General features: G+C 37.7%; 1 protein-coding gene across 1 annotated transcript in view; it reads right to left on the bottom strand.

Moving 5' to 3' along the window:
- Positions 1-482: 482 nt before the first annotated feature.
- LOC135088012 (sodium bicarbonate cotransporter 3) overlaps positions 483-25,955 on the bottom strand; it is a 54,517-nt gene continuing 29,044 nt past the window's right edge. Inside the window, exons 3-13 of the mRNA XM_063982896.1 lie at positions 18,606-18,716; positions 15,645-16,127; positions 15,154-15,228; positions 8,010-9,085; positions 7,772-7,924; positions 7,532-7,681; positions 6,794-7,459; positions 6,449-6,691; positions 5,927-6,129; positions 1,973-2,069; positions 483-634 (exon numbers count right to left, since the gene is read on the bottom strand). Of these exons, the coding sequence (XP_063838966.1) occupies positions 548-634; positions 1,973-2,069; positions 5,927-6,129; positions 6,449-6,691; positions 6,794-7,459; positions 7,532-7,681; positions 7,772-7,924; positions 8,010-9,085; positions 15,154-15,228; positions 15,645-16,127; positions 18,606-18,716 (3,344 nt within the window). The 3' untranslated portion in view covers positions 483-547. The remainder of the gene's footprint in view (positions 635-1,972; positions 2,070-5,926; positions 6,130-6,448; positions 6,692-6,793; positions 7,460-7,531; positions 7,682-7,771; positions 7,925-8,009; positions 9,086-15,153; positions 15,229-15,644; positions 16,128-18,605; positions 18,717-25,955) is intronic.

Genomic DNA, 25,955 nt, shown 5'->3' with positions numbered 1-25,955 from the left:
AGTGTATAATACTAACTATAAAACTATGCAGATTGAAATGTTTATGTAAAAAAATATAATATGAATAAGCGTGTATTATGTCTTACAAGGCAATAATAAAATACTATAGTACCTTCATGATAAAAACTCTGGCATACTTTTTAAAATGAATTGTATTTTAAATTTTGTCAATCAATCGTGGTCAAATCTACACCATACACTCCATGGTGGAAAATCAACGCCTAAAGTAATATTAGTAAGTTTATACATTGCAGATATTTTGTTCGTGATTGTACATTATATTTGATCATTTATGGACACCTACATCTTAAGTGTTTTTCAATGTGTCATCAAGGCTTCATCAAGCCAATAAAATGGGTAATCATACCAAAGTATTTTTTTTCTTTTAATTATTAAATTTTCCCTCTACAAGTTCGGTAGAAATATAACCAAAGTTAATGTAGAATCATGATCAAGGTTCATCTTTTAGATTTGTGTATTTTTCATACAGTTCAAGCCTTACCATGCCGGAGGTTATATCATGAAGGCACATTTAAATACAAATGCTTTAGACCGAAGTTTCAGCTGACGTACTATTTTTCCTAGAGTCAACCTTTCTACTTCCGCTCCACGACTCCTTGCGTCTTACTTCGTTCTGAAATAATTCCATATAACTTCAAACTTAATGTTATTGTAAGCAATTTAACGTATAACCACATAAAAGTATTTATAAAATGTAATTTCGGAAGCATGCTTGGGTGAACACATTTTTCATGCGACAAAAGTGATATCAAAAGTTATTTATATTATTTAAGATACACATTTAAAGCGCTACATATAAATATTTCGGAATTTTAAAAATTGTTTAAAAATAATACATAGTGTGACATAACTACAAACATCGAAGATGGAAAGAAGGAAATTAAGAAAATACTAGTATTTTACTAATTTACTTACATCATAAGTTTAACGCTGCTTTTTCACTTATATACATAATTTTATTTAATCTATATTAGTATGTCTACAATATACAAAAGAGGATACTTATCTAAAAATAAACAGAAACATTGAAGAATTGCTAGCTAAGTCTATGAGAAAACATTTAATATTTCATTAGAATCGCGATAGGAGTAAAGTAGAATATAAAAAGTTTTATAACTACAAAATACTAACATAATAATATGTATATTTACCTATACACAGGAACCTAATAAAATACTAAGATCCGTATTATGAAATATCACTTAAAGGCGGTAATCTACAAGACTGAAGTTCTAATTCAACCAATAATTTTGAGTATTATTTTATAATACCGACCTAAGTATGAGTAGGCACCGAACGTTTGGATCGTAATATTAATATTATATGAAAAGAACTAATAAAAATATGAAAAGAAGTTTTAGTGAAAGTTTGGTAAAGTCATAATATTGATAATTATTTACAGCTGCTAAGTACGTAGGTACACTGTTGAAAACGTCTTTTTTTTTTCATAAATTCGTTCTCTAATAATTTCTCTATAAAAGAACCTGCATCTCACCTGATGGAAAGTGATGATCAGGCTGAAGGTGTAAGCCAGCTTCACCCGGAATCTGGTATGTGCTTAGTGCCTAACAATGTAAGCAGGTATGTTTTACATTGAGTTAAAAGAAGCTGATAAAAAGTAATCGTCTTTTGTTTCCAGATTATAAAACTATAGAGATTTAGAGTAGGCGCACACCGTTGATTTTTCGTCAGCCGATAGTTTAGTCGGGCAGTTGATCAGCATGGGCATATATGGGAGTGCGCACACTACGCCGATTCGATTTGGCCGATTCTTCATACAATTTAAAATCGGGCACAACTATCGGCCAACTAAAAATCAACGGTGTGCGCCTACTCTTACTATGACTTGACCAACATTTCCCATAAATCTAAAAAGGTTCGCTTAACTTCATGCACGGTGTCGGGTGGGTACCATGCGTGCTCATCAAAACTTGGTATCATTGACGCACACCTTCGTGGAATCCTCTTCATCCGCCTCATCCATGGTTGATAGACGCCTCTCAATCTCGGATAGTGTGGTTTTGGACATCAGTTTCTTGTGCTTGATACTGGAACATTGAAAAAGGTATAAGATTTTTGCTTTTCTTCAGCAGCAAAACTGTTTTGCAATCAAAAGATCCATTAGCGTTTGAATAATTGGATTTTAGATAAACAGTTTAGCTCGTCATAATTATGCTTTATTATACTTTTCTGGATACATTAACTTTGCTGTGATTCAGAAAGGACAATTACTTTGTAATGATAACACTGGGGAACAGTCATTTTGCGGCATGGTAGTTTAGAGTCAATTCTGTATGCGACTAGTGTGCTGAATACTAGAAAAATATTAGATTTGTGAAATTGACTCTAGATCTTGAGATAAATACTATTAACTATTTATATGAAAAAACCAAAATAAAAATACCAATCTGTATAAAAAAAATATTTACACTAAGATCCGATTTAAGAACGATATAAAAATTAAAAATGTATTTGCTTTTCATCAAAATAATAGAAAAAAAACCTACAAAAAGCTTTTTCTGTAAGCTTTTATGTTATGGTTTTGGTCAGGAAAATTCCATAATTATGGCAACAGTAATCAGCCATCATCTGGCGGTCGCATTGACCGTGGATATAATTCTTCCACTATCCTGATGTTCTGGTAGAACCGCTCTGCTTATTCCTCACTGTAATCACCTAGATTATGGGAGAACCTGTCCAAATGGTTATTGTAAAGAAAATACTCAAATAAGCTTCTTATGTGTAAAATTTTTAAAACAATTATCAACCATTGTTTCGATAACGCTAACAACATTAATTCTCATTTCTTAAATGTACCTGGGACCAATACCATTTCAATTTCTCAATTGTCATATTTTGTTCATCATCGCTTTGACGATTCCAAGCCACCATTCACGCTGTGTCCTGTTATGGAGTTTGAGGTAGCAAAATATATTAGCGCCATTAAATCTAATGCAATTGGTAGTGACGGCATCAGCAGGGACATGATCGTGCTTACTCTACAGCAATCGTTACCTGTTATTACCAGTATTATCAATAGCTCAATAGCGACAGGGGTATTTCCTCATCAATGGAAAAGTGCACTGATAACCCCATTGCCGAAAGTCGATCACCCCGCCGAACTAAAGGACCTTCGACCGATAAGCATTCTTCCATTTCTATCAAAAATATTGGAAAAGGCAATACACGCGCAACTGGTTAAATACATAGAAGGCAATAGGCTCCTTCCGTCCCATCAATCTGGTTTCCGAAAAGGCCGTGGTACTGTCACGGCACTTCTCGATGTGACCGATAATATACTTGCCGATCAGGATGATGGACGGGGCACTTTGATGGCACTGCTGGATTTCTCACGTGCATTCGATAGTATAAGCATCCCATTGCTTCTTGCCAAGATGTCTTACTATGGTTTCGACACTCATACAGTTACATGGTTTGCGAGCTATCTGAGTGGCCGGCATCAATCAGTCAAACTTCGAAAGGAAGACGGTTCATACTCGATTTCGGAGCCCAGTGTGGTCAATCGTGGGGTTCCTCAGGGTTCTATATTGGGTCCACTCTTGTTTATTTTATATAGTGCAGACCTGGTACATGTAATCAAACACTGCAAATACCATTGTTATGCAGACGATGTTCAACTTTATATCGCCAGTGACCCAACTGAGATACATGCTGCCTCACGCGCACTGAACGATGATTTGGACGCTATTGCTATCTGGTCAAATGACAACGCTCTGTCACTGAATCCGACTAAGTCTAAGCTTATGGTTCTTGGTTCGTCAAAGTTGACTGAAAGGATTGTGAACGCTGATCCTGTAGTAAAAATTATGGACACAGTTATTGAGATGGTTAAGGAAACGAGAAATCTGGGCATCGTTTTTGACGCTGGTTTGCGCTTCGAGAGCCATGTGCTGGGTCTCGTCAGAAGCTGTTTCTATCGACTGAAGATTTTATACAAGGTCCGTAATCTTTTGTCCGAAAAGTCGCGTATCGTACTCTGCGAATCGCTGGTATTGTCACGACTTAATTATGGTGACCTCGTGTACGGGCCACGCCTCTTGAGTAAAACGAAACGCATGATACAACGTGTGCAAAACGCATGTGCCCGTTTTTGCTTTAATATACCTCCACGAACACATGTATCACTGTTTCTAAATAGTGCGTCCATGCTGAATATGGAATCCCGCAGAAGGCTACATATGGCCACCCTTATGTTCGATCTCGTTTCGCTAGAAAGTCCCGAGTACCTGCATGCTAAACTGAGGTTTTCTGATTTCCATAGGCGTTACGGGCCTGGTCTGCCCAGATCTGCCCGTGTACCCCTAGCGATGCACAAGCACAGAACTGTAGGTTTCACAGGCAGTTTCCGCTACCAGGCTACTAAGTGTTGGAACAATATACCACCTCCAATAAGAGCAGCCAAATCAAAGCATGCATTTAAGACTCTGCTTAAATCTGCATTATTGGAGTCGCAAAAACCTGTAACCCGATTGCGCCTTGGTAGTGGTTTCTGATCTGGTCCAGTGGTTTCATGCGTGGTTGTTTTGTTGAACCCTGGCATAATTTGCATAATTTTTATTTTTATATTATTTTTATCAGTGTATTTTCTCCTTTCCTCTTTATCATAAATATCTTAATCTATTTAGTTATATTTATGTACTTAAACTCACCACACCCCAACCGTCACGTTGACGTGTTACGCGCGTTCTTTCGTCCTTAGGCTATAGCTGAAAATCAGTGGTTTGCTTTTAAGTAAACCAATTACTGAGCTATTGCCGTTTTGCATTGCTGCGACACACATTTCTGTATAAAGTGTGTACCTATATTGTATGTCATAATGATTTTTTTTCTTTTTATTTCTGTCTTACCATACCATGTCATATTGTCCTGAGGGTACTACTTTGTCCTACTTTTGGTACTTTCTGTTTGTAATGTGTGTTTCTGTTATGCAAATAAACGTTTTATCTATCTATCTATCTATCTAACCAATTCTGAAAAGTCTGGTGCTCTATGCCTCCCCAAATATTGTTTGACTACTAAAACAAAGCTTGGCCATGCTTCAGATTCAATTTGTGTTATGTGGTTTACAAATGCAGTGTCTTTTATAAGATTACGGATTTGCGGTCAATCGAATTTATTTTTTCCGTATTCAAACGGACGTTTCAGGACGTAAAGGACTTTAATTTGGCTGACTTTTGATCATTTTAGTGATTAGAAAGCTCAGTTCATATCTTTGGCCTTCCAAATTGAAGTCCTTTACGTCCAGCTTGGCTCCAGTATGGCAAAGAGTCTACACAAGGCTTGCAGACGATATTGGACCCCCAATATTTATTATTTTATGGAAGTTTTATACCAAAATATGTTTGGTAGGTTTTTATCACTACCTCCGTGATCTTATTTCTTTGCTTTTGTAAGTTACAAGCCAAATATTAACAAAAACTGTTGGGGTTGTAAACGTAAAGTTTTCATAATGAACTCATATTTTTGAGACAAAAAGCTCTTTAAAAATTAATTTAAAAGACACAAACTGATAATTTCAAGGTCTAGTAGCTGATTACTAAATTTTTGTAACTACAACTACATAATCAAATTAATATAAGTTTAGGGAGGGTCGTTTAATTTTTTTCATTGATTTCTTGCGTCTCGTTTATCTCAAGAACCAGAGTCAATCCAAAGAAAGTAAATGCACACCATTTATGTCTAATACATGTGTTTACAAAAACCATTAACAAAATAGATGCCGCAGATTTTTTATTTTTTTTGTTCCGCAGTGTAATAAGTTGGTAATTCAAATTGTTATTCTATCTCAAAATATCTATTCATAAAGTTGTCAGTCCATCTAATTTATGATAAATTCTGTGCAAATATTCTAGTAAAAGGAACAGCTTTTACTTTAAAAACATACTTTTTCTTCCCTCCTTTGTGTTTGAAATCCTTCGATTCGCCTTTTTTGTTCTTGTTATCATTATTGACTTGTTTCCATATTCCCGTCTTGTTTACCTCTTCCGATATGTTTATTGACGCTAATGGTATGTTCATTATGTTACCATTGATCAACGGGATTTGTAGGTTTTCCTGGTACGGCGGAGGATTGCTTTTGTTCGTTACCTACAAGCAAAAATCCTGAGCGACACATTTAATCACAAAAAAAACAAAAAAGAACTGGAAAAATTGTGACAAAACTTACCTGTGTGTAAGACTAATAAAGTGACAAAATAAACACTGGACATGGAAAAGAAAACTACAATGGCAAAAATAAAAAGCTCATAAGTGAATAGTAACATACAATTTATTTCGGAGACAGCGAAGTGTACATGAACAACAAAAAATTACGCTAGTAAATGGCAGGATGACTAAGGAAAGAAATGTATCGCCTGATTGATTAGTTGCGGCGGAAAAGGCGCAATATTTTTACATGCCATCCCACCTCTGCGTCTCCCAGCTCCCGTAATTCGTCCTGATTCCGCTTGGTCATTTCTGGCATTACGTCATCCAGGATCTTCATTTCTCGTCGAGTGAAAAAGAAATCCAAAGATTTCCTGATTCCGATCATTACTACCAACATGAGCGGGAACAGAATGGAGGTGGACGAGAACGATTTTATCACCCAAAGGCAAATAAGGCATGTCAATTGGATTGCTGTGAAAATGTGGACTCGACGTATTGGCACCTGAAAGATTGAAAACCAAGACATAAGTGTTGACAAGACACAATGATCAATACATACAAGACTGGGCGTTTTATCAGTTCAGAACATGGAAATCACAATTACCTGTCTCAAGAACATGTGATCAGGTTGATATTTTTGCGGCATGAACATGATCAGAATTCTGTCAAAGAATTGAAGCCCTTTCAAAGATGCAACCCCCATGTATAAGAAAACTCCAAAAAGTACAGGCATCGGTATATGGCTCAATATTGGAGTCAGCACAACTGAACAGCCTATTGTTAAAAATATCAAAATATGGGTCACTCTTTGTTCTCTTACTCCTAAGAATTGGGGCTTTTCTCCTGGAGCTGCACATTCAGATTCTACTTTCAAGGAGTTCACGTGGTTGATGCTTAGAACTGTAGCCGCCACAAACCATGGCAACCCCATAATCGAGCAAATCTGTATCAAGATCGCTAAGACGAACAAGTCCAAATGGTAACCACATCCTTTCTTCAATTTATTCTCTTTCCTATTGACTATCACAGCAGTTATTTGCTGGTCCATGAATATTAATATTGTGCCTAAAAGTGCTGGTAATATAGCAATGATGGCGGACCAAAAAGGGTTTCCATTAAATGGTGTTATGACCCATTCTCGTGTCGGGAGAGTAGGCTTAAATTCAGACGGCACTTCAAGTTTTGGTGTTTTAACACCCACTTTGTAATCTAAGAAGGACATTGATAGGATTGCAATAATTACAGAAAAATCACTGATGACACTTCGGATCTGAAATCAAAAGGGTGAATGTAAATATTCATCATTTTAAACCCAAAGTAATGTAGAAAATATATATTTTACCTTAGATGGGAAAAATAAAGAATTTTTGAAGTCCTTTAAAATTATTGATATCGTAAAAGTTCCCAAGAATAAAATGATCGACATCAAGTATACGTCCGGCACGTAAACTTTCGTATCACATCCTCCTCCTGCCAGAGTACCATTATAAAGCTGAAATGAGTACGAAACATAGTTGTAAAGTTAGAGGATAAAATGGACTTTAATTTGGCGTATAAACTTGATTGGCATACTCAATACTACCTGACAAGACTCCTTGTCGACTAACGACCAATTAAACTGCTCGGGCACTCTGGAGTAATTACTTGGTAAACAGTAGCACTCATAATTGAGAACTTCATCAGGGCGTGTCTTTAGAGGGTATTTCTTGCCGATAGAAATAACATTTTCCACTGCCTGTAACATAATAAGTAAACAACTTAAATGAAATTGATATTTCCGAGCTAGGTCGTAATCATTTTAACTTGTCATTTTATTTTACCTTGTAAATAAATATAAACGCGATTAAAGTAGCAAAGTTTTCTTCGGTAAACCTCGTGATGTAGCAGACTAATGCACTCGCATCTATTGCTACCAGAATTATCAGTATTATAGTTATCCATGTTCCAATACAAAACCTAAATGACATGTAATTCCAACCCAGCTGTCGACAGAATTCAAACACTATAGTTTCGAATACTAATACAGGGCCTGTAGATCCTAAAATTGTCAAAGGTTGTCCTGAAAAAAACCCATAGCCCATGCCGCATACGAATCCTGATACGAGAGATTCCATGGCTGCCATGTTCTTTCCAGTTGCCTCTCCTAACAAACCTCCAAAAGTAATGATAGGAGATAGACAGGCAAAGTAGAGGAAAATCCAGGAAGCTATACATTGTAATGCTAATGCGTCTTTGAAATCCGACCAATACCAGGGCCTTTTCCTTTTTAGATCATTAACTAATCCTCCAAACAGTCTTCCAGTTCTTGCTAACCCTGATTCTTCTCTCTGTCTCTGTTCCTCTTCTTCTTCATCAGGTTCGTCTTTTGGATTATTATCATTTGGCCGTTTTCGGGGGTCTTGAGAAGGGATAGCAGCAGGAGGTTCAATACGTATTGCTGGATCCCATTCTCCGGGAGGTAAGACCGTTACAGCATCCAGAAACTCGTCTATACCAGCTAGCAAGTGATCTCTCTTTTTTGCGCGGTAGGCAACTTCATGAAATATTTCATCCGACATCAATGTAGCCATTGCCCGTCCGATTTCGTGGAAACTAGAATTACTGTTCGGTGGTCCTAATAACACGAACATAAATCGAGTCGGTACTGGTACTTCTGTAAGATCTCCCATTATAGTTCCAGTTTTAAGTCTGACGAAAGCTGAGAGAGTTTTTTCAAGGAAGTCTACTTCACCGACTAATATGTTAGAAGCTTCAGCCCCCGGTGGTATCTTACGCATAAAATTCACGTTGCTTTTGTGGTTTATATCACCGTTCATTGGTAGATCACCAGAACTATGGTTTCTTTGCATTGAAAGACTACTGGGGCTTTTCACCATACCTTCATCATGGCCGGAACCTGGAAGAACATAAAAGGAATTAATGTCAAATTCATTCATGCAATAAACATCAAAAAGCTTGCTGTGGTTTAAAATAATTGTTCAACTTAACCGTGTGCATTCGAATTACGTAACTGTGGTATAAATAATAAATTATTAAATTACACATTGTGATGATTGTAATGTGTCCTGTGTTGTTCAAAATGAAATTAACCTAAATAACTATGATACCGTGAAATATTTACTTAAGGTAGCAATACAACAATTTCAACGCTTGTAGTCAAAAATCCTAATCTAAATGAGATCTATAGCCTGACCAGGAACATAAAAACCCTCGCCATGTTGCGGAAAACTAATGGTACTAATTTCTTTTAATGGCAACAGTAACTGAAAACTTCATTGACATGTCACCTTGCATGTCAGTCTATTGCTGTCAAAGTGTAAACAAACTTTATTTTAAATGTGCGCAATTGATTTTGTGAATTAAATTGCTAAAATCTTTTTATAGTCATGAAAGAAAAGTGGTTCACAATGTGTTAAAGTATTTGTCGAAGAGAAATACTAAGGGTTCGGACAATATTTTCATTGAATAATGTTTTCGACAAAGGTTGTCAAATTGACTGACATGTTTATCGTATAGTACAGTCCACTATGAAAATTAGCTGTGGTTTGTTTCAACTACCTATTTTAAAGTTTTTTGTCACTTTCTAAGTGTTGAATTTTATGGAATTGGGAAAGAAGTACCGAGTTTGAAGCGTTCATGAGCAGACATTGCAGTTGAAAATTCAAGTTCTGAATTTGATTATTGATGAAATAATGATAAAATAAATCCTACTAACTCGATTGATGGTTTCATTTAATTTATTTAAACCAGGTTACCTATAATAATATTTTTTCGTTAATTTATGAAAATAGTACAAGTTTTACAAAACAATAAAACTTGTATTATTGAGCAGAGACGATGCACAGCATCTGGTGAGAGAGATGCGTCTACTTCCGGTGTAGTTTTTTACAATTTTATACCTTGAATGACGTCATTTCCGCAATTATTTAATAGGAATTGATTTGACTTACTCCCGTTTGCCGCCATTTTAGTCACCTGGGGGCGAGCTTGCTCAGAGTTCTTCATAGAGAGCTCACCAGGAGGCCTTCTTGGGATGCTGTGCATCGTCTCTGCTCAATAATACAAGTTTTATTGTTTTGTAAAACTTGTACTATTATTCGGCATGTGACGATGCACAGCATCTGGTGAGAGACTTGTTTATTAGCTCCTGGTGACTACTTACCAATGGCGCTATGTGATGAAAGTTTTCGAGTTTCTGTAACAGAACTAGATTAGAACATGATTAATTTCAGGGTATTAACATGTTTTGTTCTAAATGTCCAGTGAGAGCAGCACTAATATCGCAAAGTAGGAGGGTTTGTACTTTTGTATGTTTGAAATGAATAAACTGGAAAGCTACTGAACTGAATTCAGAAATTCTTTCCTCATTAAAATGCAGATTGAGTGTGTATTGATATAATTTGCCCGCATGGCAGTAAGATTCATGCGAGTCATCAACATAAGTTTATAATACAGGCGTACGATGTGATTGAAGAGTATCCAACATGCATTAGATCTGTTGATTGAAAGTTATTAATTAAATAATATGTTATTTGGTGTATCGGTCGTAGATCAGTTAATAAAAGTGTCTGCCTTATAATATTGCTATTATTGTTCTGCCTACGCCAATATCTCGTCAAATAATTTCATCTATGGCTAAATATCAACCCAAATTAAAGATGCCACAACGAAGTCAACAATACCAGGAGAGGTTTTAAATCCAACAACCTTTATACTGTTTTTATCCATGTAGATTCCTAGTATTACTTGGTGTTGAAAAAAATAAATAATGTGTTATTATATTCCGCTGTTCGCCTCTGCTCGCCTGATTCCAGTAACTTACGCAACCGTAGCAAGGGCATACATAATAATATGTTGTTTTTTGAGATTTGCTGTCATTTTTCCCAGTTGTTTGTATGATGCCGTAACGGTGCCGAACTTACTCGTAGGTCAAGGTTTATTAACTTAATCTTGAAATGATTCAGGTGAGACTATGTTTTGTCATGTCAGCAGCTGATGTAGATGGTAGGAGAAAAATATACATAAGCTAGTCTACGAGAAGCCTCGTAAAGGTCACATTTTAGATACCTACTGTTGGGTTTAAGGCCTTTATCAGGAAGTGAAATTGGTTAAGCTTTTATGCTTAGTAAGAAAATTAAAGTTATCTTTAATATAGTTTTAGATTAGTAATACCAGCCCCCCTAGACAAGTAGCACTTTTTGATCGAATCGAAAATTGGATACGTTATAACTTCATATAGGAAAAAAAAGAAGGCTAATCGACCATCCTTCGACTGGTTTGCGATTTTAAAGTGAATTTTGTCTAGACCCACAGGGCATAAAGGTAGTAGAAGAGTAGATAAACGATTTAGTCTAGCAAATAAATCTTGCTGTCGAGCTTCAAGAGGTAAGTATATAGCTACGACTGTTTTCCTTAGGCCATTAGTTTAACCACCAAGGCCAGGTTATTTTACAAGTTTTTAAAGTGGATTTTTGCCAGGTATGTTTTAGGAACGATACCTTATTACCCCCAACTCAACAAACTAAAAAATTACATGTTACCTGATCCTGACGTGGAGGTCACCATGTGGTAAGAACATGGTGGAGATTCTGTATTTTGAGGGTCGGCCTCGAGCCCTGCTAAGAAAAGCCAGAAAGGTCACTTCGAGGTGCTAAGCAGGTACCTTTTGCTGTGGTGAGAAACGGGACAGCAAAGATTTAGCCTAGTTTACCCACCATAGCCACCCTGGTTGAAGTCGTTGCAAAGGCTGCTGGTGAATCTCTGTGGGGTCTCTGGATATCCAGTTTCCCGAACTTTTGGAATATATACCTTTGGATTTGAACCCAGGAGATGCCACTAAGTAGGTTGTTTTCCCCGTAAATCGACCTAGATCGTCAGATAAATTTGATTGAATCGACCTCCTGGGAGATAATATTTTGCGCTGTCAGAGCTATTTTTACCCGACTGAACCGAAAGGAGGTGATGTTTTTCAAGTTGAAAAGTTAGAGAGACAGTTCCAATAGAGGCTCTGAATGTGCCCCTTCCTCCCTTAGTTTCGAGTATAGGCTATGCTTTGATTGTCCGATAGCAACATTAGTGAACGCACATGAAATGAATAAAAGAATGAGAAATCCCACATCGCTGATTATGATTTCTGATATTTTGTAGACATCCAGATGGTTGTTAAGAGATGCTGAGCTGGAGTCTTGTGTATTGGATCGGTTGTGTGGGGTCGAGTTGTGATGAGCCCTCACTGGAGAACAAGCTTACCATTATAGGCACTTGTTGAGTCGTATAGATTTCGTATTTACCGACAAAACCCTTAGAGATGACGACTTGTTGAACCTGAGTTCACGTAATTGACAAGGTTTAAAGTGTTCCAGAAGATAAAATGTTTCACACTAACCTTCCGTTTTAGTAGTTGCTGTCTCGTCTGGTTTGTCAAAGGTGACGAGGTTTAGTAAGTAGTTTGTGATTGTATCAATGTTTTTCGGTATGCAGTAGAGAACGAGAGATTGATAATTTTAGGGTACCTTGACAAGACATGTGGAGAGGCCGGCGGTGTCTCTGTGATCGGTATCTGCATCCAGATTTAGAATTTAGCATTCAACTACTTCAGATCGGATCAATACTTACATAATTGTATCTACTGATTAGGACGTTTAATAGAATAGGTTGTTTGGTCTGTCCTTCTTGCGAAGGGAAATTGTGAGGAGCAGGCTCATGCTGAGCGGTGCCTTATCTGGTAATTTCAGCACCTGTTTTAACAGGATTTCGGTTTATTTGGTCAGCGTTAGACAGTCAAGAGTGTTAGAACGCTGAATAAAGCACGGCGTTGAAGGGACAAGCACCGGCTTGGAGGTGAATGGCAGACGCATCCCTGGAACCATTGTCAGGTAACAGGTTGACCTCCGCAGTCTGATGACGCCTGCCACTGCCTAAGATACGCTCAAAGGCAGCCTCCGTAGAATTTGCTGAGTGGAAAGTCACTTGACTTTGCTATTCTTATTTGGTCAGCGCTAGACAGTCAAGAGTGTTAAGACGCTGAATAAAGCACGGCGTTGCAGGTGCAGGGGCAAGCACCGGCTTGGAGGTGAATGGCAGACGCATCCCTGGAACCATTGTCAGGTAACAGGTTGACCTCCGCAGTCTGATGACGCCTACCACTGCCCAAGATACGCTCAAAGGCAGCCTCCGTAGAATTTTCTGAGTGGAAAGTCACTTGACTTTGCTATTCTTATTTGGTCAGCGCTAGACAGTCAAGAGTGTTAAGACGCTGAATAAAGCACGGCGTTGCAGGTGCAGGGGCAAGCACCGGCTTGGAGGTGAATGGCAGACGCATCCCTGGAACCATTGTCAGGTAAAAGGTTGACCTCCGCAGAATGATGACGCCTGCCAATGCCCAAGATAGGTACGCTCAAAGGCAGCTTCCATAGAATTTGCTGAGTGGATGGTCATTTGACTTATTGGTCGTCAAGGGGACCTGAAGGGACTGATTTGGAATCCTTGGCTTTTTGTTTTATTAGTATTTGACGATTTGTAAGAACTAATTGTGCACAGCACAGGGTGATTTTGCCGAACAAAAATCCAGCACTGGGAGGGTGCTCCTCGCACAATGCTTATTAGGAATTTTAGCCAGGATACGCTCGTGACATGTTCAAATTCAAATTCAAAAACGTTTATTGCATGTCACATTACAATTTATATGTTGTTGCAAAATAGAAGTATACATGTTCGATGCACTTAGCACATTTTGTCATACTTATTAAGCTTCTTGATTTGCAAAAAACATTAGAATTTAATAATTCAAGCTGTAAGCTGGCTCAGTGTTGGGGGTGGCCACCCAGTCTACTAATAGTTGTAGTTTAAAGTGCTTTGTTGATGTGGTAAAGCATTTGTGGGTGCTTTATTTTATGAGCACAATGAGCCTTTTTAAATGGGTATTTATTAAGAAACTCGTACCAGAAAGAGTTATCGTTCGATTGTGGTGATGCTAACAACGTATTTTGATTGGTAATGTTTGCGATTGGGGCTGACGGGGCCGCCGTTAAAATTGTATAAGATGGTTGTGGGTACGTTATTCAATCTATTTATACAATATGGAGATTCGCGAGAATGCTCATTTGATCGAAAAGAGTGTTAAAGCTATCAGAATCCCACGTACCTCGTTTCATCCGTTTTGAATCTCGCCGGGGTCCGAGTTTCTCCGGTATCCGACGCTCTGGGTCCACCTGCTCGTCGTCCGGAAGACACTCGTCCCCTTTGGCGCCAACCACCATCACGTACATGTCGTTCGCGGTCACACACGCGCGGTCAATTGCACTTTTTAATTTTATTTAATTTTAAACTTAGTATAAGAACGTTGAGAAATAAATTATTTCAGTAAAAATCTGAGCAGAGTTTCTGCTTACGATGTTGCTAGTTTGGAAGTTAAAGACGCTATGAAGAACTCTGAGCAAGCTCGCCCCCAGGTGACTAAAATGGCGGCAAACGGAAGTAAGTCAAATCAATTCCTATTAAATAATTGCGGAAATGACGTCATTCAAGGTATAAAATTGTAAAAAACTACACCGGAAGTAGACGCATCTCTCTCACCAGATGCTGTGCATCGTCACATGCCGAATAATATCAAATTAGCCCGTAATCCTGAATCCTGATACTATTAATTTAACACAGGTACGACTGTACTCAGTGTTGCACTATCAAATGCAATTGAAGCGCCTCTATGCCAGGGTTTTTATGTTCCTGGTCAGGCTATACCTATTGAATTGAACCTAGTTTATTGAACAAATATTCAAGCATGAGCAAAGCTTACAAAAGTGGCAGACTGTTTGAAAACATAACGCAATATAGCTGTAAAATAAACACATCGAATGATTAATATCAGAGGTTGAAATGATTTGAAAGAATCCAATGACACAAAAAGTAAAAAGTAAGGAAAGAAGAAAAACATTGACGAAGACAGTTATAAGGATAAGCGGTTACCCGCATTGGGGATGCCTAGGAAACGATTGAAATCTCCTTTGTGGGAGTGTCCACTTGTAGAACCGCCTTCATCCACTGCAATGGAATACAATGCCAATTTTCAAGAATCTTATATTAATAAAAAATTGTTTCCGACAAACAGTACACGTGGTATCGACACAAACATTATACATATACAAGATAAATATTTAGCGTTCAATGCGTGCGATTCGTGAAGTTTTTACAAATTGGTGTGGTGGGGTTTCTGCACACATTTTACCGTTCCAATCGCTCGCCTGACCGGGCACTGCCAGATACGAGCCTCTGGCATCAGATGCTTGAAGAAGAGCAGTATGGGGCGAAGAGGTGGACCCCCGACAACTCCTCGCACTGGAGCGTCGAGAGCCACCTTCCTGCAAATCTGATAGGATACCGCCACAATACCCATTTAAAATTTATTCTGACTCCATTCCCGGATTTGTTTTGATTCTCCAAAAAACAAACATACTCACTTTTACAAGAAGAATGATTCCGTCCAATGTCAGCAAGAGACCTGATCAAAGGTAGTCGTGACATGTTATTGTGATTTCGCCTCTCATGTTGATGCCTATGTCTTCTTAGCAAAGCGTCTTTCACTTTCTCTCTACTATCATATCCTAAAGATCCGTCAGCTACCATGCTGTCCAGAACATGATCGGCTACTTGTTCTAGAGAATTCGCTTCCATATCCAAGATAACTGATCCGTTTAGTATTAGGCTTCGGAGTTCGAAGAGTGAGTGAAGAGATAACGTAGCCACGTGAGGCTTCGACCATCTATTGCCACCTTCCTCCACGTCTTCTTCAAATTTAATCCATCGTGCTGTTTCTTTCCATTCCAGTTCATCTCCATCCTTAACCAGCTCTTCCATCTCAGAAAACAGGGGATGTGATTCGAGGGTGCCATCATCAAGATCCTCACCAAGTATAAATTGTACTCTTTGCGCTGGTGGTGTTACTGTAAAATGAACACGTAGTTTAATATCAAAATCAGTTCTAAATTTATAAAATGCTGACTCACATTTATAAATCTATCTATCATCTAAAAAAGAAATAAATTTTAAAAATAGATAGAATTTTAAAACTAATTCAGTTGGAGATAATGAAAACCAAAATTTGGAATGGGCAGACGTTGTTTCTAAACATGCGACGTTGATTTCCAAAAGTTCATGCTTATCAGAGCTTCAATGGAAAATATCTACACCACCATTCTATTGCGAAAGATAATATGCTTTTAATGTTTGAACAGTATATTCGCGGAAAAAGTTGCAAGTTAACGTTAACTTAACGATGGTTTTGTATACTGTACAAAATCGTATCCGCAATAGAATGGTGGTTTCAATGAAGACTTAAAACTTTTAAACACAAAGATGGGAGTTCAAATCAGAAATAACGCTAATCTTTTGGTAGTTTCCTTACATGTTTCGCCGTCATCCGTGACGCTCAATCTCCTGACGCGAGCCATTATAGGGGGTCCTACGGATTTTAATAATTTTGCATATTTTCTGGAAAGTCTACAAATTAACATACAAATAGTGTAGAAACTAGATTGAAGTTGAAAGTATGAAATAGGTCGGATCTGCTGCGAGCAGGTACAAAAGATTTCCGATTGAGTTGACTGATCACAATTCAAAATATTGTGTATTATTTACGTAGGTATATTTATTACTAGCGGCCGCCCGCGACTTCGTGCGCGTGGATCTCGTTTTACCCCCCCTTCATCTATCTTACGCGGTTCAGATTTTTTCATACAAATGTTTTTTCCCGCTAACTCCCGTTCCCGTGAGAATTTTGCAATATCCTGTTGTAACTAAGCTATAAGTTTACTAAGGTACCTGCATGCCAAATTTCAAGAGTCTATCTTACGCGGTATAGATTTTTTCATACAAATGTTTTTTCCCACTTACTCCCGTTCCTGTGGGAATTTTGCAATATCCTGTTGTAACTAAGCTTTAAGTTTACTAAGGTACCTGCATGCCAAATTTCAAGCGTCTAACTTAAGCGGTTTAGATTTTTCGTACAAAAGGATTTTCCCGCTAATTCCCGTTCCCGTGGGAATTCCTAAGTATCCTATAACCTGCCCAGGAGTATGAAGAATAATTGTACCATGTTTCGTTAAAATCTGTCAAGTAGTTTTTGTTTCTATAAGGAACATACAGACAGACAGACAGACAGACAAAAATTTTACTGATTGCATTTTTGGCATCAGTATCGATCACTAATCACCCCCTGATAGTTATTTTGAAAATATATTTCATGTACAGAATTGCCCTCTCTACAGATTTATTATAAGTATAGATAAACAGGGACATAGGTGTTGAAAACATAGTAATTTAAACTTTCGTGTAGAGCTAATTAAACGGGCCTTATTTATTTGGTAGTACACATGGAATTTGAAATCCCCTGCAAATTGAGTATTTCTAAGGACTCTTTAATTAATTTACAAGATCATAATATCAATTGCTTTGAACCTTACTACAAATTGATCACCTTTGTTCTCTTCTGAAAAATCCGATCAAAGAGCAATCGCAAACCTTTATGGAAATGTGTAATCAGAATTCGGTTGCTAAGATCCTCTTAACTTTAATTCCTTCTCACAAGGTTATCTACTAAGTATAGAATTTTCATTATTTTGAGTAAATAACGTTGCAACATCAAAGAGTAACGAGCTTTTGTGTACGTCAATAGACCTAATTTACTGTAGAAATCCTTTACTAAATATTCAAGCGGCATACCATAGGTAAAGCAAATGTTTTACATTTTAGGATACACGACACAAATCACATTCCTAAAGAAATCCCTGTGTCAACTGAAATAAGGTTTAATCGTATCAAACTAAACACAATTTCCGCTCCGAATATCTGTGTAGATAGCCCTAAAATTGGTACCTAATTGAATTTTACGCCTTGCTTTCATTCGAATACCGAAACGAGTTTTATTCATAGAAATCTGGGTAATCGATTAGCTCAGGTCTTAGAAGGTCTTGTATTTGGGGCACTGATCATATTTAGAACTTCGATGATTAGCGATATAAATCATAGGCCCATTGGAAGAGAGTTCCAATTGCCTTTCAGGTTATGGTATAATTGGCTGAACATCCAAATCTTGTAAGTAAATGATATCTCACAACTTTAATATTAGTTTATTGTGTTAGACCTGTCATAAGGGCTAAATTGAGACTGATTATGTTTCCGGATAGGATCAGGGTCAGGACTTTTAGGGCTTTGTCGAGACGCAAAGTCTCTTAAGTCTTTAAGTAAAATGATCGTTTAATCCACTGCGGGATGAAACCAAAATAAAGTGATCCCTGGTCCATTACTCTTGTTTTGATAATAGCTAGGTCTTTGATCGAAGAGTGTCCTACTCCTACCACATTGGTCTGATATTGTCTAGGATCTATTGAGGACTTCTGAAAAGACTGAAATGTTTCTCTCACCTGGCCTGTCAGCATCCTTATCCCCATTGCGGTGGTGGTGCTTGTGTTTCCTATGGGAGTGTCGTCGGGCCGGCACGTGGACCCCAACGAAGACTGTATGAGCCCGGTGCCCTAGAAAAAAGATCACAACAACGGTTAGGTTTTAATTTGAGAATTTCTAATTTTGATGACGCACTTGATGAAATACCAGATTGAGTTCTTAAGGAATCGCTTGATTGACATCTGTTAAGACCTTAGAATGCCTCCTATAAGAATTGATTTTCTCTAACACAGACGTCGCGTCGACCGCGTGTACAAATATACATTGAACGAACTTATTACACGCCACACTGCTCCGAGACACTACTATTACATTTCATCAGAAAGTCTGAAGGATGTGCTCTATTTCGAAACCATGACAATTGATATGACAACAAAGAACACTGCGTGTAAAGTGGTGACTGAGTTGTTTCGACGCTTCCTCTCAGCACTTGTCAAATACATGAGTGTCTCGAAGCGCTTATTAGATTATGAGACATGTTATGATGATGACTGACGATTTGTAGAATAAAATTGGTTAGAAGTAAGCAAAGTTGAGCATTAGATAGTTAAGGGACAAGGACGACTGTTGATGAATAAGTTCCATTTTTACCCTTTGCTACTAATGTAACAGCGTTTACACAACCCTGATATTTATTGACATTTCTCGCCCACGTGAGTTTAAAAGTTTATTGAAATAAAATAAGGGATATTTCTTTATGGACAAGCCGTCAGACGCAGGGTTAGGTAGATGACGTAATACTTGGTGTAGAAAAATTATGAAAATATCTAGACTACCACGATAAAAATCTTGTCGAACTTTGCTTAGGTTTGAGGCTGGTGTAGGTACTATGACGAGGTCTAGAACTATTTTTAAACTCAAGCGTAGGTAGACTGAAGTCGTTTATGTATTGTTTGATGGGGCCAACTTACTACAAATAAATGAATCAATAAGAGGATTACTAAATAGTGTGACTGAAGAGTAGAGTTCATGGAAGAGGACAGCGATTCCCCAAGGTAAGACCTGGCTATAGCCACGGGGTTAACGATTTATGTCCCAGCTTTGGTTAGGGTTAATATGGTACCATTCACATGAAAGAAGACGATGAAGATGAATGTGAAAAGTGTGAAGGTAGTGGCTATTTTGATGACTGCCCACACAACACAAATGGAAATAAAATTTTAGGTATGGCAATCCCAAAATGAACTATAGTCTGGTCCGTGAGCACGTAGAATTTTGACCAATGACCCCTAACTACTCATCCTTATCGCTCGCGCCTAATTATGTTGCTATCGCGCTCGCACGCTCACTGCGGGTGACAGTCGCACAGTCGCGACAGCAATATAATTAGTACTCGCGAGCGATAAGGATGGGTAGCTAGGGGTCATTGGACAAAATTCTACGTGCTCACGGACCGGGCTTTAGGAGGGCAAATGATGATGAAGAAACCCTAATATTATGTGTGTGTTTGAGTATGATAAATTACATGCTAATGGATCCTCTTTTATCACATTTAGGCGTTCATATGTATGTAGATTTAGCACTGAATAATTTGGAAAGGTCTCGTTTAGATTGCCGGCACAAATAACTAATTTACGATTCATAGACTAGTCGAAAACGTTTATTTATTCTGCTTTGTGGTAGCCGAATGCAGATTATCTAACATCAATAACTCTCTTCGTTCGTTGCATCCTTTACAATAACGATATTTTGTTTTTTCAACTTAATGATAATTTCAGAGATGAGTGCTTCAGAATAATAACATTCCTTGACGATTTCGTATCGATAAGTGCCTAAATATAGTTCCTGTCCTGTTTCTCTCTCACGCCAGAAAAGATGAATGATGATCTCAAGAGATTCCGACAAAACAGATTTCACGAAATTATATTCGAAGTAGGCATACCTACTTACATTGTGGAAGCTCCACAATATACTGTATGTCGATCCATTCGAATACGTGTCGCTTTTAATTTTGTTATAAGATCAGTGATCTATGGATTTCGCCGGCCGTTTGGTGTAGTGGTTCGAAACGGACTATTATTCCGGAGGTTGCGGGTTCGATTCCCGCACAGTACAAACATTTGTGTGCATGAACATATTTGTTTGTATTGCACTGGGTGTTTACTATGTAATTTCGTTAGCTGCAACCGGAGGTTCCAAGAAAAAGCAAACTTTATTTAATTAAATTTAATTTAAAAGAAAGAAATTACAATAAAAGTAAAATTAGGTAAGCTAGTGATACCGTCTCGATGTGTGAAACAAATATGATTATAAAATAATTAGTAAAATTAATGAAACGTCGCCGCTGTCGTCATGAGAGGCGCATTTTGCTGATGCTGCTCCTCGCGGTCCATAGTGCAGTTGCAATGTTGATTTGGGTAAACTGGGTCAGCGTCGATGTAGCGATCTTCATAGATTAGGCGTACGTAACAATGTATAATATGTATGTATTTACAAAAAAAAAGTATTTAAGTATGTTTATATCCGTTGTCTAGTACCCATAGTACAAGCTTTGCTTAGTTTGGGACTAGAAGCGCAGTGTAAAATGTCCAAGGATATTTATTTTATTTATTTATAATATAGGTACTTAATATGTCGATCCATTCGAATACGTGTCGCTTTTAATTTTGTTATGAGATCGGTGATCTACTATATCATCTCATAGGTATGTACCTACTTACAGAAGAGTGAACTTTCGCCAATTGATTTATTAGGTTTAGGTACAAAAGAAACTAAAAAAGTTTTCCAAAGTAGTCTTGTGTCAGCATAAAATCAGAAGAAAACTTGTAACATTTAGGTACGCCTGTACACAAACATTACTATGAGGTATCACAGTGCGCGTGGACGCACAGGTGACACATGAACCAATCACAGAGCTCTGCTGCTTCACTTAGGCAAGCATCGTTTGTGAATATTACGGGCGTTAGGATATCAAGACCGTTTACCATTTTAGTGGGCGTAGGTATACAAGTCCAAAATAGAGTCTTTATTCGCCTGAAGCAAATTTTCTACTCCAAGTATGCTTGAAAACAACAACACATAATGTATTCAGCTGGTAACTCATTAAGACCGTTCCAGTGGGTGGAGGGCTGTCAATAGAGTGAACAAGTTACCTGGTATTTCTCATTAGATAGATATTAAAAATTAATTAGAATTGCGACAGTAATTGTGTGGGTATTTTAATTAGGTCTTTCAAAGATAATTATTGTGTAAGGCTGACTTCTATTAGTGTCCTGAAAACAATAAGACCTAAATTGAACTAGTACTTTTTAATCATCTTTTTTTAACATTTCAGCTTTGATCAAAGGTAAGACGACTAGCAATTAAAAAGATAATTTAACAAAAATGCCAATCTTTTATCTTTTCAATTTATATATGGGTGATCTTTCTATCCAGGCATGTACCTGTTGTCCGTGAATTGAATACATGATGAGGAAAATTCTATCAGGATCAATGGAAAGAAAGAAAGGTCAACGCTCGGTACAAACAAAACGTTTAAATATTTGATGTTAAAGACCCTTGGACATTTTGGACAATTGTTAAATAGTATCTTTTAATAATGTAAACATTCATTATTGATCCGTGATTGTTTTAAACACGACTCTAAACACGACTATTTCAAATGTTACAGGAAATTATGAATGGCACCGACTTTAGACACCTTTATTTTGCGCTACAACATTGAAATAGCGAAGAATATTGTCTTAAAAGCCAATATGACCTTATTATTTATCCCGCTAACTCCTAGACGCAGACATTTAGAACAGGCAGTCTAATAAAGAACAACATGAGTTTGAAATCATAATTATTATAGCAATTAGTTACCACCCAGTCTTAGTCCGCTTTTTCGTTTTTTTTTTTTGGGAATAATTCAACTTTGATTTTTGTGAAGTCCCATTATAATAGGAAATGTCTTCTCAAATGGTTCTCCATTTCCCAGACTACGGACGATAGCGAGGAACATTTAATTTGGGGGAGAAAAACGAAAATTAATTTAGGTCGGGACAAAATTGATTGATTGTGTTTTGATTAAGCAACGGGACTCAATTATTAAGCGTCCTCTTACAAGAATAACGAACAAAACGATTTTAACCAATAATACTAATATTAATGGGCATTTCTACGGGGACGACCGATCGACCTACTGGGGCGAAAAAAGTACCTTTAAAATTGAAGTACGGACTTGAAAAAAATCACACGTATTAATAGGACTCTTGACTTGATGGAGAGCATATTTAGAAGACCGCCAGGTTTTACATCTCGCCTTGAAAAAATCCGAAAGTTCAAAAACGGGCGAAATTTGGCCTAAAATGGAGTGTCCGGTTTCCAGAATTTACTCGTTTTTGCTTCATAACTTTTGAAATAATAACTTCCCCATTATGAAACCCACATTCACAGAACAAGGGATAGTTAATAAAGCTATATAAATGAGTTTCTTTATTGCAAGTCCTTGGGTTTTAATACAGTAACACATTTAAATTTTGTCCGACGTGTGCGCCTCAATACCGTGATTTTTACTTTTGTGCTCCTATATCACTAACAACGCACAATACTAACACCCACGCCTGATTCCCATAAACTAGCAGTTGCACTCGAGTGGTCAAGCAGTATAAAAGAGGGATCAGTCGCTTTGAGGAGCATTTTTCAGAGGTTTGAAATCACTCAGAATTTTTGGTCACTGGTCATTTCTCAAACCGGTGTGCGATATTAATAATGTTCATGAAGTATTTAATGAGATTACTGCTGAATTAATTAAGTATTTAACTGATATCTGCCATTACGTTTGGTAGAAATCGTTGTAATTTATAATATTTTCGAGTAATTTGATGAAATGTGATTTTTCCTCAATTCCGTGGATCTCAATTCCGCGGGATATGGGGCATCGAATTGAGAAAACACGTACACCGAATTGATATTAAATGAAAATAGATACTTTTATTGTGCTATAAATTGTTTGTGTAACTTAAAATAATAATGAAATCAATAGAGCATAATAATAGGGTGAACTACCAATCATTGGACCGTACCAGTCATTGGACAGAAGACAATAAAACTATTTTTTTGAGGTTTCATTAAAAAAATACACTGTTATTGCTATCTTATTAAAATAATTCTTCCAGGTTCTTCCCTCGACCTTCACCAGATCGTCGGTCTACCTAGTGGGGGCCTACTAGCTCACTGGTTCGTGGTTTCCACTCGACAACTTTTCAGTCCCAACAGACATTATCTGTACGAGCTATGTGCCCCGCCCATATAATATGTGCCATTATTGGCAGGTAGTTGCTAATTGCTCATAAGATAGGCCCCCTTAATTTAATTTATTGTCCGTGGTGCATAATCTTTTTTTAACGGTTTTAAACCTTTGTTTGTCACCTGTCATCCGCTTTGCAATGGAGGGAAGTCGAACCTTAATTTCGAACTCCTCCTATGTTCTTCTGATTAATTTCGTTGCGGGTCCAATGACAGTTTAACTTTCCCCCTGGACAAACTTGACCTTCATTGGTTGGGTTTTTGTGGCGGTCAAGCTGTAGATCCTGGCTACACAGGAGTTGCAGTGGTGGGAACGAGAGGTGGGAATAGTCCCGTATGTGCCCCGCCCACTGCTACTTGATTTATGCAATTTTACGGGCTATGCCGGTCACTTTGGTTCTCTTGCCGATATTCACATTTATGATTCTTATTAGGCTCATAGTAAGCGACCAATTTTAACATCCATACACCATCACTGGCAACACACACTGGTAGAAGACTTTTGTCTTAAGACGCTGTGGTATTTCAGATGTAATAGCGAAGCTTCCCGATCGATGCTTAGCTGAGTTGAATTCAGCGATAGACCTCTTTCTCAAAGTTGGACATAACTATCTGGACTCTTGTCCCAGGTATACACAATTGTCGACTTCGAGTGTAGTCTCCAACCTTCAGAGGAGTGGGTGCAACACGGACATTTGACATGATTTTTGTCTTGTCCATGTTCATTTTGAGACCCACTTGTTGAAAGGCTCTACGGAGGCCATGACTCCGATATCATCCCCGATATCGCGACTCCTTGGTCTTCTGTATAATCTGCCGTAGCGTACCTGTGTATGTACTATAATACTAAAGCCTTTTCGGAAACAAGCTTGTGAGGAAGACTGGAAGTCGTCGAGTCTGCGAGCGAGATGATTCGTAAGGACTCTCGAAAACAGCTTGTAAACACGCCTCATAAGTGAGATGAGTCTATAATGCTATCACCACACTTCTGTGCCATGCCGGAGGCGTTTTTTCTTCGAGAATGACGGAATTGAACTGCTTCTGTCGTATGCCGTAACACCTGGTGCCTTGTTGTATTTCAGCTATTTGAGTGCCATTTTAATCGTGTACAAACTGACGTCCGATATAATATCTTCGGTATAGTGTCAGGTTAATCTAGCTCTTGGGTTTTTCAATATTTGTTTTATGTTTAAGGTTAAGAATAAATAAACAAAGAGACCCTGTGTTATGTATTTATTATTGAAATACATTAGGTATTTCTTCATAATGTCATCAATTCTAAGTTTGCGGAGCGATTTTTATATTTGGAGATTCATTTCTCAATTCCGTGATTCATTTTCTCAATTCGGTACTCTCTCAATTCGATGCTTAACATTTATCATAAACCACTTCACAATATTTAGTGACAATGCTATTTTTACATTCAGAATGGAGTAACATTTATTTTTTTGTATTGAAACTCCTTATAAACCTAAATATAAATTTTAGCACCGAATTGAGAAAAAATACACCGTACAGTAGAAATGCCCTAATCACTTTTACCAAATCATGAGGTAGCTAATTATTCATAATAACCGGCGATTATTCATAATTTTCACATTTATCACATTTACCGTAACATTTACATGAAAGTAGAGATTCATAACTAAAATAAAGCCTTATTTAAACCCTGGTCCGTGAGCACGTAGAATTTTGTCCAATGACCCCAAGCTACCCATCCTTATCGCTCGCGCGTAATTATGTTGCTGTCGCGCTCGCACACTCACTGCGGGCGCGCGTCGCACAGCCGCGACAGCAATATAATTACGCGCGAGCGATAAGGATGGGTAGCTTGGGGTCATTGTACAAAATTCTACGTGCTCACGGACCAGGCTTTAGATTAACCGTGGGACTTTCCTTTTTCCAGTTTTTTTCCCCTTTCCACATTAAAAACAATTGTCGAAATATAAATCCATGTTAATCCGTTCAACGATTTATTTATTTAGGTTATTCCATGTCAATATTCAATAATCCTTATCTTTTATTCCTCCATTATTAAGTAACTTAATGGGAATAGGATCATTGTGCACCCTGAGTACACT

The sequence above is a fragment of the Ostrinia nubilalis genome, chromosome 3, assembly GCF_963855985.1.
Source record: "Ostrinia nubilalis chromosome 3, ilOstNubi1.1, whole genome shotgun sequence".
Classification (NCBI taxonomy): Eukaryota; Metazoa; Arthropoda; class Insecta; order Lepidoptera; family Crambidae; genus Ostrinia; species Ostrinia nubilalis.
This window is presented reverse-complemented; position numbering and strand designations above follow the sequence as displayed.